Consider the following 13068-nt stretch of genomic DNA (forward strand, 5'->3'; position numbering starts at 1 on the left):
GTTCCCTCACGTAATACATACTTCATGTGTGGAAATAAGGCTTACACTTCTCTACCTGGTAATTGGAGAGGCACTTGTTATATCGCTTGGTTGTTGCCCCCTACATATATAGCAGATGCCAAGCATCATTTACAGAAAAGAGGGGTGGCGTCTGGCCAGGATACGTCAGGACAAGAAGTCGGGGATGTCTTGAAAGGACTCCTTCCATTCTGGGGCTCAATAGCCAACAGTAGAGACATAAGACAACTAATTCGAGTTGTAGAAGCCACTGTCAATGAAACAGCTGGAGCTTTGAGTAACATCACTGCAGAACTCGCTGCTGACCGCCTTGTCACGCTTCAGAACAGGACGGTATTAGATATCATCCTTGCTGACCGTGGGGGCGTATGCAGATTGTTCGGATCTAGCTGTTGCATTTTTATTCCAAACAACGCCCCTACAGTATACCAAGCCATCTCTAAGCTACATAAGATCGCTGAGTCCGTTCACCAGGATGAAGGGAATTGGTCTCTGATGGGATGGTTTGGGGGACTACTGTCTACATGGGGATGGAAGACTCTTACCTTTGTCGGAGCGACTTTGGCTATTCTCTTCTCATGTTGCCTTTGCCTACAATGTGGTCCAGCTACATGCGGGCTCTGCGCCACCCTGTGTGTTCCAAATCCGGTGGCACAGAAAGCAGCGGAAACAAAGGTAATGCTGCAACAACAGCTTGTAGATTTCATGGCTATTGAAGTCGATTCAGATTAACAACAGCCTCTGGCTTCTTTGCCTGAGTAATGTCAAAAGGAGGGTCTGAGGAAATTCAAATACGGCCCCATCTTTGATTATAACACCATTACGCTGTTGCCCTCACTCAGGCCCCTTCAACCTTCATAGCGTTTCTTTCACGTTCTATACTGTTGCACATATTACACGACCTTTCCTGTTTCCCTGAGCTAAGTCCATTCTGAGACCCGGCTCGAAGCAACTAATCCCCCAGATAACCATCTATTGACCCTTGGTGACCGTTCTCGGCCTCTCCAGTTGTTTTCCGAATCACCATTTTCAACACGCAAACACGTCCTGTCGAAAATTAATTTAACCAAGGAATGGCTATGCCACCTGACCTATAGGGTCGGGTAGAGAACACGACCTTAGGGAAGGAATTTCTATTACCCATTATCCTGTATCTTGTACAAAGAATGTTTTCCTGTGGATGATTTGTATTTTTATTGCACATTGTGGGGGTTGTTGCTTTAGGGGATTCAAGCACTACAAAAGGCTGTGAGCCACGGATTGAAGTGGCAGTCTCCTGAGAACCCACCACGGATGTACTTCTAGGACAACTGTACCTAGCTGCAGCTAATAAATTGAAGTTCCTATGCCAGACAGAGTGTTCCGTGTCTCTGAAATTTGGAAGGCGAACTCAGAAGATTTCAGGCGTACCCTGCGCCGCCAGGCTTAATGAGCCCGGTTCTTCAGAGAGGATATATATCGGAAGAGGTGTGGCGCCACGGCCAGGTCGACTGACACTGGAATCTGGGGATCACGGTTCGATCCCCAGTGCCGGCGGCAGATTAGCCCAGCACTATGAGACTCTGGGCAATAGCTTGCTTAATCTTCCTCACGGCCCCCAGCGCCTAGAGACCCGTACGGGTGATTGTTCGCGCTTTACAAATGTGGATATTATTACTATTATTATACTCTCTCAATAGTTCTTTTAGCTTAAATAACTAACACTGTGCTCAGTTAATATGTACTGCATTCCAGGCTCTGTCATGTGGAATGCTAATGGTTGCCTGGATACACTGTCACTGGGTTCTAGGTTTTGAATTGGTCAGAGAGAGCAGTTGGGACCCAGCTGTTTGCCATCGATTTTGCTGTCTCTGCTGTGTAGCTGTTCTACAATAAACTCAAGACAATATTCTGGCTGCCTGCTTAGAGTTTATTACTACAAGGATAATTCACACGCTGAGGCGGTGTTGCAAGTGCTGATCCCGCTGACAGGAATACGCAGGACACATCTTTATGATGTGACACACGCAGCCGCCTCTATCCTCTGCCATACAATACTGCGTAGCCGTCTCTCTCCTCAGCCGGTTAGGTCAAGCGCAGCCGCTTCTAACTCCTCCTGACGAAGAAGACGCTGGCACACAAGGAAAAACATGTAGCCACCTCCCTCTTCAGCTGCTCTTGTCAAGCACAGCCGCATCTCCCCTAAGACGAAGTAGACGACGCTGGAACCGAAAACTGCACGCACAGCTGCGAGTACAGACTCCCGAAAGCATACAGTAGTGCTGAGAGAAAATAAATGGAAGAAAATCAGCTTAACCGCTATTGCAAGTAGCATACCAGTAGATTGTCACATCGAAATACACAGGGCAGCAGTTTCAGTACAGCAGAGGGTAGACTATGATGGACAGGCAGAAGTTAACAGGGGTGGGAATCCTAGCTGCCCCCTGCGCAATCGTCGCCAACTGAAATGAATAATAACCAAGATGATTTACGAGGTTCAAACATGGGTTTCTTTCATCAGAAAGATTCCCATCAGCCATATCCAACTTGTCTCCGCCTCACTGTCGAACATTCTAAGGCACACTCCCTGGGGTTCTAAGGAAGAACCAAAGTCCCAAACCAGCAAGGAGGGCAGAGTATACCATTGGACATGACATAGAAGAAAAACACTTAGGTGTATATGTTACATACATTAAACTGTAATTCTGTGTATATTCCTTTAAGTATGAATCCTAGGTCGCTTGCTACTGCTGGTGACATGTTATGTGTTGTACCTTAATTCCCTTAAGTGCATTTCCCTCTTAGCTGCTCAGCCAGAATGAATGTGATGGATGCGTGGAATGTTGGAATGCCTGATGAGAGAGAGAGTGGAATGTTGGTGTGCCTGCTTGCGTGGGGAGAGTGACAGTTGGAGAGAGTGGGCTGAGCAGCAAATCACATTCATTCTGGCTGAGCAGCTAAGAGGGAAATGCACTTAAGGGAATTAAGGTACAACATATCCCCTTCCCTTGGCAACAATAAATAACAACAATTGCGACATTGCAGCAAAAATAAGAATAAGTATGCATGTAACATCGCACACAATAAATAAGAAGAATAAATATGGAAATGCAGTGAGATAGAAGTAACGGATGAGTAAATAGCAAAAAGCAACAAGAATGAAAGAAGAGTGGTAGTAAGCAAGAATTCAAGTTCAAAGGATACAAATAGCACTTCCCCTTCCCTTGGGAAAAACAATAGAACAGGTTGGAACCTTGCATGTAAAACATTCAAGTGTGATTAAAGTAAAGAGAAAAACAGAATGTAAGGAGATAATAACAGAGATTAGAGAAGGCAGAACAAGTAAAGTGGGTAAAAAGGTGCAAAGCAGTAGCGTAACTGACAGCTGGGGAAAAGGAAACCAAAAGGTCTGACCCCCAACTACATTTCTACACACAGCACAATGGAGAAAATAGTGCAGAACTGGAAGAGTGAAGAACCCCGGGAGATGTTTTGCACACCTCATATACTAATATATTAAATAAGAACCCCGGGAGATGTAAATACCTATACACTCATCCTCTTTTGTTCACCTCATGTACTAATATACTAAAGCCCCACTGAGTATAATGATCACAAGAGTGGGTACGTGCCCATTGCTTATTACAAGAAAAGATGGGTACACCGCCCATTGCGCATTTTAAATAAAGATGGGTACACTGCCCATTGCGCGTTTTAACTAAATTAAAGATGGGTACACTGCCCATTGCGTGTTTCAACTAAACTACAGATGAGTACACCGCCTGTTACATATTACTTAATAAAATGTGGGTACACTGCCCACTGCGCATTTTAACTAAAGATGGGTACACCGCCCACTGCGCAAGTAACCACTGATGGATAACAATCTAAAGGGTAATGCAAGCGTAACACTGCTGCTAGGCACCAAAGACTGTGTAGGGTGAAATCAGTGTGAAGGGTGTGCGCACTACCCCCACTGAAGAATGAAACTAGTGTAAGGAGACCAGCTCCTAACAACAAATACCCTACAAAAAAAATGCCAGATACCCTGAAAGTATCCAAGTCAGGAAACAAATAAGGCGAAGCGTAACTCTCGATGAAGTGTCAACAGAAATCATAATGTAAATATTATGAAGGATGAACATCTCCCAACTGTGAGATGTCACTAACATTGTAATATAACTAATAAAGCATGCATAACACATAAGAAAAGCATGAAAACATATGAAGTAACCACAGTGCAAAACACGTCATGAAACACTGTCCATTGAAACACAATAAACTAAAACAAATAAAGTTGTCATTCAAAAGAAAGCATGAAAACATATGAAGTAACCACAGTGCAAAACACATGTCATGAAACACTGTCCATTGAAACACAATAAACTAAAACAAATAAAGTTGTCACCGTAGTTCCACTTTTAAGGATACTTCACTGCAATGATACCAAATCAATCATTCAGACTGGAAACATTCGGCATTGTGTGCTTCAATTGTTGGCTCTCTGCTTTCTCATTGAAAAATAATTAGGTCAGTTCAGAAGATTTTTTTTCTTTTTACCAAAGCGACTGTTCATTAATCCGCACTACTCGATTTCCGCCGAACATCTGAGCTTACAGGCATTAGGAGAATTAACAGGATACGATGTCCTGGTGCTTTCCCAGGAAGAAAAAAAAACGTTATTGTCCTCCAAACGTGGTTGGCAGAAGGAGCACCGCTGAATGAACCGCAGGAGACAGCGTGGCTAAGGTAAACAGCACTGGTGGAAACGCAATATGGCGGCACGCTGCATGACGCAGTGCCGGATGGCTCACTGTACGTCCGTTCACACAAGCGTCAAGGAGCAGCTCTGACAGGCATGGAAGCAGAGACGCTTTACGAGGAAATGCAGGTGAGCTCGAGCGCGCTGAGGAAGCCACGCGCAACATTTTCAAACGGCAACACGCATTACTAACGGCTCACCCCCTCAACAAGGCTCAAAGTTTAGAAACTAACACGGACAAAAACTCACCTAAGACATAGGTAGAGCGCCATACTTGCCCATGCCTCAAGACACGTAACACTTGTCCAGTAGCTGTAAATCTGGTTGAAGACAAAAGCTGTTAAGACAGTTGAATTACACAACTAGTAGACGGAGCCCATCGTGTCAGTCAAGGAGCGCGTGTGGCGATTTGTACCATCTGGTAACCAACCAATAAACCTACATGAAATATACCTCAAGGCTACGTCTGGAATTTACTACCATTTATCTTTTCTTCATTATGCTTTCAATGAGGTTCTACATTCTATGTAGAGCTTCACTTGGAGAGATAGGCAGTTAAGAGAGTATTCAACTGGAATTGGGAGCAGGAGAGGATGTATTGAATATGCTGCCAATAAAGGACTTAACAATATCTCATTCATCTTGGATTATATTAACTTTTAATAGTATGTACAACAAAGGTGGGTGATTATAATAGTTTACTCAAAAGTAACGGCTGGAAGGAGGATGAAGGGCGCTCAGGCTATTTAACAGTAATCTTCATTATCTTTAGTCCTACTCGTTCTTGTAATAGTCTTACAACCTGCTCACCCACCCAATATACTGTCCTTCATGGGCTTAGAACTTAGAACTTCCATTACAGTCAAAGACATCTTAAAATGGCAACAGCTAATATTTTTTGATATTGTATTAAACTAGCTGGAGTGTTTGCATATATATAATTATAATTTCTGTTATCTAAACATTCCCAAATTCAACCGGTGTGTTGACATTTTTTGTTCATTTGGACAAGAAAACGTATTCCATATTTCTGTCCGTCGTGCTTTAATAGAACAACCATCGAGGTATCTGTGACAGCAGTTCACCCTCATACAGTACGTGCAAACATTTTAGAAGAGGAAAGTGGAAGATGTTATCAAAATAATCGGGCCAATTTTTTTTGCAAGCGGGAGACAGCCTAAACAAGAATTTTTACGCGTCTGGGGAGCACTACAGACTTCGTGCCTGTGAGAACACTTCTGACAACATTCTATTTACCTGCGAGTGCGAGGCAGTCTGCCATAACAAGTAAGGCCTCTCCTGCAGGGGCGGGGTGTCAGCAAGCACCTCCCCGCACTAACGCACCAGGTCTAGGTTGTTCTGTGGCCACGGCGTTCATAGGCCGGATCTCGTCACTGGCTGCTGCCGGAGGAGGCGGGTCTCGGCGCTGGGTCTGGTGGGCCGGCCATGGAGTAAGGAAGATGGCCGGCGGCAGCAGAGGCCAGAGCCGGTTTTTGGATGGTAAGGACCGTTCTCTGACTGCACCCGTAACGGAACAGCTCTGTGTGCCTTTTGAAGCACTGGGTTGCTGAAACACATCCCCGGGCGTCGCTTGGAACCTGAGGAAGCTATGGTCTCCCTCACTGCAGCCACCGATCACAGCTCGCAATGGCGGCCTGGACTCTGCTGAGCCCCAGCTGCTGAGGGTGGTGAAGGGAGCAGTGTCCCTTTTGCGGAATAGACTAAAGAGGTGGCCCTGCGGTTGTTTCGCGGGTAGTGGTGCTCTGTTCCTGCCGTTGGAGTGGGTATGGGGATGCTGTGTTACCCCTGCCCAAGAGTATTTAATGTGCCCAAAGCTGTTTTGTTGATCGGTTGGGTGATGTACCTTTGCAGCTGGATAAGTGGTGTTTTGTGCCGTTTTTGCTTGTGAGGAGGTGGGGGTTATGCTGTCTGTTACTGGACAGTGAAGGAAAGCTTTGCTCCTTCAAAGGGGTTCTGGTGCGGTGAGGGAAGTCCGTCACCCTGCACCTGGTGCTGGGAATCAGCTTCTTTACTGTTAATCGGGTAGGATAATCGGGAAGAATTCCCAGTTTTTTTCTTGCACCTGGAAGTGAGAGCCTGGCTGTAACCCACTTACTCCTTTTATAGGGCTTAACCCCCGAAGGAGCCTGATCACTACTGTTCCACCTAGTTCTCTCCCTTGCACGATTGTTGTTAGTGGCTCGTTTGAGCACCTATTGGTGTATTATGCTGATTTCTCTTTAATTGCACCCTAAATAATTAAGTTACAGATATGTATTTTACACTCATTAATGTGTATTCTAATGGCCATTTGGAGAGCCTCCACTGCTTCCGCGAGCAATTAAAATCGATTCCATCGATCTCATCTTCTCCCAATAATAAAATTTCGTTATATATGTTTGTAAGCAAGGTAAGATTCAAAAGATGGTATAAAACGTGTTTGTGCTACTTTCGTGCTACAGTTTAATCGTTAACCCAAATTCCACAGATTTATACGGTCTATGGAAGTGTCAACAAAGTCTAAAATAGTGTTTTGATCACAAAGATCTGTGCAAATTTGTTCTGTAGCAAATGTACATAGTGTACATGTTATGTAGAATTAAAACCAACCACTGTATAGTAAGCATGTGGGAACATTATAAAACAACTGGTGGGATGGAATGGAGTGACACAGAGTAGTACAGTTGTGAGTGTAAGTAACTGAAGCATCAATAGAGGCTGCAGATATGCAAACAATCCTTAGCACACGTACTCGTATCACATAGTAAAAATTATTTCGTGTTTTCACAGTACAATTCAATCCAATTTGCAGAAGAAATAATTTAGTCTTCTCTTCTAGATGGTTCTTTATTCATTAGTTGTCTTCTCTGTGGTACATAACAGCCAGCCAACACGTGATTCGTCGCAACAAGGGAATGTAGTCCCGCGACTTTTTCAAGGCTGTGTTTACAAAAGAAATTAAAGATCTATAGTGTATATAACTTGAAAACATGTTTTGCTTAATGATAATGTCATAGCAACACGGTAGTGAGAATCCAGAACCAACGTAAAACGGGTGAAAATTGTAGTCAATTAAAATAACGTGTATGTACATTGACCATATCACCATGAGTCGTGAATTCATATGATATCCAAAATTATTTCTATGATTCTAATAACGATGGAGAGAGCTACTTATAACGTGCTTGGGTGGGGAAACACGCCGAAAATTAAGCGTATCCTATTTGTGAACGGCATACCCACGTGAAGATTGTCGTGGTGTGATAATGCGGGTGTGATTCGCTATCACACCACGACAATCTTCACGTGGGTATGCCGTTCACAAATAGGATCCGCTTAATTTTCGGCGTGTTTCCCCACCCAAGCACGTTATAAGTAGCTGTCTCCATCGTTATTAGAATCATAGAAATAATTTTGGATATCATATGAATTCACGACTCATGGTGATATGGTCAATGTACATACACGTTGTTATTTTAATTGACTACAGTTTTCACCCGTTTTACGTTGGTTCTGGATTCTCACTACCGTGTTGCTATGACATTATCATTAAGCAAAACATGTTTTCAAGTTATATACAATATAGATCTTTAATTTCTTTTGTAAACACAGCCTTGAAAAAGTCGCGGGACTACATTCCCTTGTTGCGACGAAACACGTGTTGGCTGGCTGTTATGTACCACAGAGAAGACAACTAATGAATAAAGAACCATCTAGAAGAGAAGACTAAATTATTTCTTCTGCAAATTGGATTGAATTGTACTGTGAAAACACGAAATAATTTTTACTATGTGATACGAGTACGTGTGCTAAGGATTGTTTGCATAACTGTATTGAGCAGAGGCTCTTAATTCTGGGAAGTCAGGCGGTACTTCCCACCTTATAGCACCGTCAATCTATTTAGTCAGAAACCTGATAACATATGTGAAGTTTCCTTGTGGCGCCTTTACCTAAACCCAAAACCCCAGTGACAGCATTTCAGAGGCTGCAGATAGGTTGAAAATATAAATAGGAAAACACATTGTACATCCAGGAATAATACTAAAGTACTCATAAAATGAAAAAAGTGTGCCTTACTAAACAACGAGGAAGAGCACCTGTTCTTGGTCCATGCTCCAGGGAGGAGCTAGCACATGAAAGAAAGGGAAACCTACAGGAGCTAAGCAATCGAAAAATTGCAAATTAAATTGACAACAAACTAACTAATGGTATGCTATGGGTGGATTGTAAGCCAACTAATTTGTAAACAATATGTCTTACAGCACCGTATGTACTCTGTTAAGGCTAAATCTGAAAAGGACAGTCTCCAAAGTAGCTGGGACAAGGGGACCAGGAGATTTGATCTGCATTGCTTCCTATCTAAGCAGTATATAACTCATTATTGTTAAGCACTTCTCTGCATTCTTGCACAAGAATCTTGATTATAGCTTATTATTGTGATTTACTTATTGCAGGTGTCTGTGTGGTGTGTCGAAGCTCCAGTGTTTGTACCTAATACATTGTGTGTGGTTCTTCTTGGTTGTGGGCCGTGATTCCTAGGATTTGTTCTAGGAGCCCCTGGATGGCTATGCACTCCTAGTAGGCTTTGCTTGTGCTCTAAGAACTGTTAGCTTGTGTCTGGGTGGGTCAGAGATTAGTCTGAAGATTGTACTGACCTGTGGCAGTACCTTTATTTTTTGCCAGTTCGTACATTACTGGCCCTTTTGGATAAGGAAGGTAAAGATTTCCTCTTCTTTTGGCAGATTGATTAGGTGCATGCATCCACTTGATCTGCTATCCCGATGTCTGCTATCCCGATGTCTGCTATCTGTGAGCAGGATCATCAAAGCAGCTGTTTAAACAAAATAAAAGATACTGACTTTATCAGGTTGGAAAATGGATTAGAAACAGTCACAGCCTAAGAGCTTTCTAGCAGATGAGTTTTTTTTATAGACTAATGACTGCTATTACTGAGCAATGGTAATCTAGACTGAAAGCATCTAGATTGTTCCTGGCTATTGAGTTTAGGGTTTCACAATGCATTCAACAACAGCATGTAGTTTGTTTTATTTTTTTTAAATGGACTGTCATGATTGAAATGTCTATGGCAGAGGCAATGTTTGGTACCTGTGTTGCAGCTTCAACATTGGAAGCCTGTGTTAGAGTTGTTTCCCACACATGCACATCTCTTAAAGAGGCATTCTTTGTGCAGAGATAAGTACAGGTCCAAGAGAACAGCAGCTTTAATCTGAGGCAAAACACAAGCAAACATCCCTTGAATCACCCTTAAATACTGACCTGTAATGAAGATTAGGAGACCCACCTTGGGAAAAGGGTTTGGGCTTATAGAGTTGCAACAAATGAATCCACCGGTGTTTCGCAATTTGTTATGATGAGAGGGCGGAACCCAAGGTCTAAATTTAACCCTGGATGGCTCTTTCATTCTCGTGTTGAGAGTTGGTATGTTGAAGATGTGAGAGGGAACGCAAGGAACTGCAAAGAAAAAGGTTAAATATATTATGACTCCAAAAGTGGTACTAAGAAGTGAAGATTATAGTTGGGGATTAGTTCAGAAACCTGGTTTTGTTAAAAAGAGTCAAAGTAAATTTTGATTCTGAGGAAGTCATTGAAATGTTAGATAATTCTGGGAGACTCAACAGTGCTAAGGTATGAAACCTCAAAAGAATAGCTTTTGGCAATTCTGATGCTTGGAAGGAGATGTGTAGTGAAAATCCTACAAATGTTAACGATCCATTGATTGATGTCCTGGAACATTTTAGAGACCATGTTCACTATCACAAGAGCATTTCAGATTCCATGGGACTGAATGAAAATCAATGTAATGCCAACAAAACAATCACTGGGGAAGGGGTGGTATCTTCGCATGTGGTGTCTTATGATGTTTCAGATGAAGAAATTGTTGCGCAGGACAATCTGGAGGAAAAATGTGTATAGATGCATGTTACTTGTGTTGGGGAAGCTTGCGCTGCTTCTTTACTTACTCTCCCTGTGCTGTGTGGTACTGAAGCTTGACAAATTCCTTTTTACTGTACAAGGACTAAAGCGATTTATGTAGAAATAACTTTGAAGTTCTACAGTGACCGCACTTAAAGAGGAATAGGAAGATGTACAGACTCCTTCATAAAAGTGCATGGAAAAAGGGGACCAGTTTAGGGCCAGTAACAAGAGGAGACAAACATCTTCTTTAAAAACTTTTTATTTTTATTTATTAAACGTTACATACTGAAGTTTTTGAGGAAAGTAGTGACTAGTTCTAATAATAAGAAAGGAGTGAATGTATTTGCTTGCAGTGTAATGTGTATACCACTAAACAAAGAAAATCACAGTGAAGAACACACAGAGAACTTGGAATGCAGTATGTCTAAATATTGTATTTCTGTAGAAAGAACCTAGCCAAAAGGCAGCTCAGTGTTATTTAAGTTCACAGCGTATATTTGCCTGTCCTACCACAGACATGAACAGGCTCAATACTAGAAAATGCTCGCCTTCATCAAAGTTGACATTATCATACATACTAAAGAACTGCTGCAACTTCTAACTAATGTACCATACAGAAACATCTGCACAGAAACATTTGAAGACACATTGCAGTGATCTCTATGGTGACCCATATGCATGACTTGTTGCTTGCTGTCCTGCCACACAAGGAGTTTTGTACAACTCTAAATTAAATAGTAAATGATGTGGTACAATTTGAAGCACAACACTTAACACAATTAGAGACTTGATCAAACTGCAGCAATCGGATGTGGCCTGCTAAAGCTGACATATATACGAGAATGATAATTGTAGATGTATGAATTTTTTTTTTGTAAATCTTTTTATTAAAACCAATTCGACAACATGGCCTAGTATCACTGAATCATACAATAGGCGGCAGCAAGACAGAAGTTCATAAGCATACGGATGTATGAATTTGAAAGCTGTCTTCATGTGACACTGAGATATATCTGAAGTAATGGTATAGTGGAGTGATACTCTCCTGCACACTTTTTTGGTTCACGCACATGTTCTGCTGTTGAAGCACATATATAATCTGGAATGAAGTGTATAGCCCAAACCGGAAAAATAGCTGCTTCTTGGCCGTGCCCCAACCCTAGAGTGATTCTCACTGTTGTCTGGCTACTGGCAACCCTGAAGATGAGGGTAGCATTCTCAGAATTGTATTTCATTCTCTATCGTTGTCAAATTTACAAGCATGGTATCAGCCATCTTGGAATAGTACAACAGCCAATTGGAATGATAAAACTATTATGAAGTATAGAAATGCTTTTCATAGTGGACTGCCCGCAGAAGCAGTGCCCTTTTGGCATTGATGAACTGCTAGCCATAAATCGGCAAGCAAGCTTCCCTGTGGCAGTGTTTAATTGATCTGCAGAGTTTTTCAAATCTAAGAGTTAGTAGATAAAAAAAATAAATTAAAGAAAGGATTTCAGAACGAATTTTTTTTTCTACCAGCTCAGGTACTGAAGTCTACTACTTTTTAGGCAAAAAAGCAACTGTGTGGTAACGCAAAATGCTGGCAGTCGCAGTGCAAGTGGGCTTCTGACTGAAGTGGTCTGACCCTATTGCTCGATGTCATATGACAAGCCGCTTAACTGAGTGACAGGTAAACAATTGTCATATTTATGTGTGATTTCTGTATTACATTATTCAAACTAGACAGATGAACAAGGTGTCTTTGGCCAGACCTAAAAACAGCAATTGCTACTTGAATATTTGTCATGCAGCAACATGGAAACCGGGGCACATGTTTTCAAACATAGGATTCGAAAAGTAACAAATAAATATAAAACTATCTATCACAAAGGGAATGAGAAGAAACCAAATACTTTTTTTTGTTTGCAACTGCCAAAATGTTGTTTCAACCTAAACAAGGGTTCACTAAGTGTTCGCTTGCAGAGCTTGCAGGTTTGGTGAAAATACTACATCATACTGGACTCCCTTTTAGTCCAGATAGTGTGTTGATTAAAGGCAGTTACAACTGCTAAACTGAGTTTGCAGTTTGTTTTGACGTACACCTGTGGATTAAGATATGTGGGAAGCACAAAGCTCCAGGTGCACGTCAGAATCTTACAGCACCTCAGAGCCATCGTTAATAACAATTGCACGTATCCGATGGCTCGTCATTTTAAATAAATTCATAATAATAATCTCAGTTGTTTAAAATATTTTGTTGTGGCAGCTGTTCCCCAAACCCCGGCGAGGAGGTGATAGGGAAAGGTCATTGAGGAAGTTGGAATCTAAAATATTAGAATTAGATAGTAAGATGCCCAATGGCCTCAATAATACGGAGGACCTTTATCATT

The 13068-nt window shown here is 42.0% G+C and overlaps 1 protein-coding gene and 1 long non-coding RNA gene across 3 annotated transcripts in view; one reads left to right on the plus strand and one right to left on the minus strand.

Annotated features, from left to right (window-relative positions):
• Positions 1-1910: 1910 nt before the first annotated feature.
• LOC146817374 (uncharacterized) lies at positions 1911-6103 on the minus strand. Its single transcript, XR_014962998.1, has 3 exons — positions 6017-6103; positions 5009-5096; positions 1911-2279 (listed from the first exon to the last, which is right to left on the minus strand). It is a non-coding gene; the product is annotated as an uncharacterized LOC146817374 (long non-coding RNA).
• Positions 6104-6109: 6 nt separating this feature from the next.
• SENP6 (SUMO specific peptidase 6) overlaps positions 6110-13068 on the plus strand; it is a 755486-nt gene continuing 748527 nt past the window's right edge. The window contains exon 1 of one of the 2 annotated variants that reach the window (XM_085610971.1): positions 6110-6259. In XM_085610971.1, the coding sequence (XP_085467097.1) occupies positions 6220-6259 (40 nt within the window). In that variant the 5' untranslated portion in view covers positions 6110-6219. The remainder of the gene's footprint in view (positions 6260-13068) is intronic. The other variant, XM_085610972.1, reaches the window with a different exon arrangement.

Source organism: Triturus cristatus, chromosome 6, assembly GCF_964204655.1.
Source record: "Triturus cristatus chromosome 6, aTriCri1.1, whole genome shotgun sequence".
Classification (NCBI taxonomy): Eukaryota; Metazoa; Chordata; class Amphibia; order Caudata; family Salamandridae; genus Triturus; species Triturus cristatus.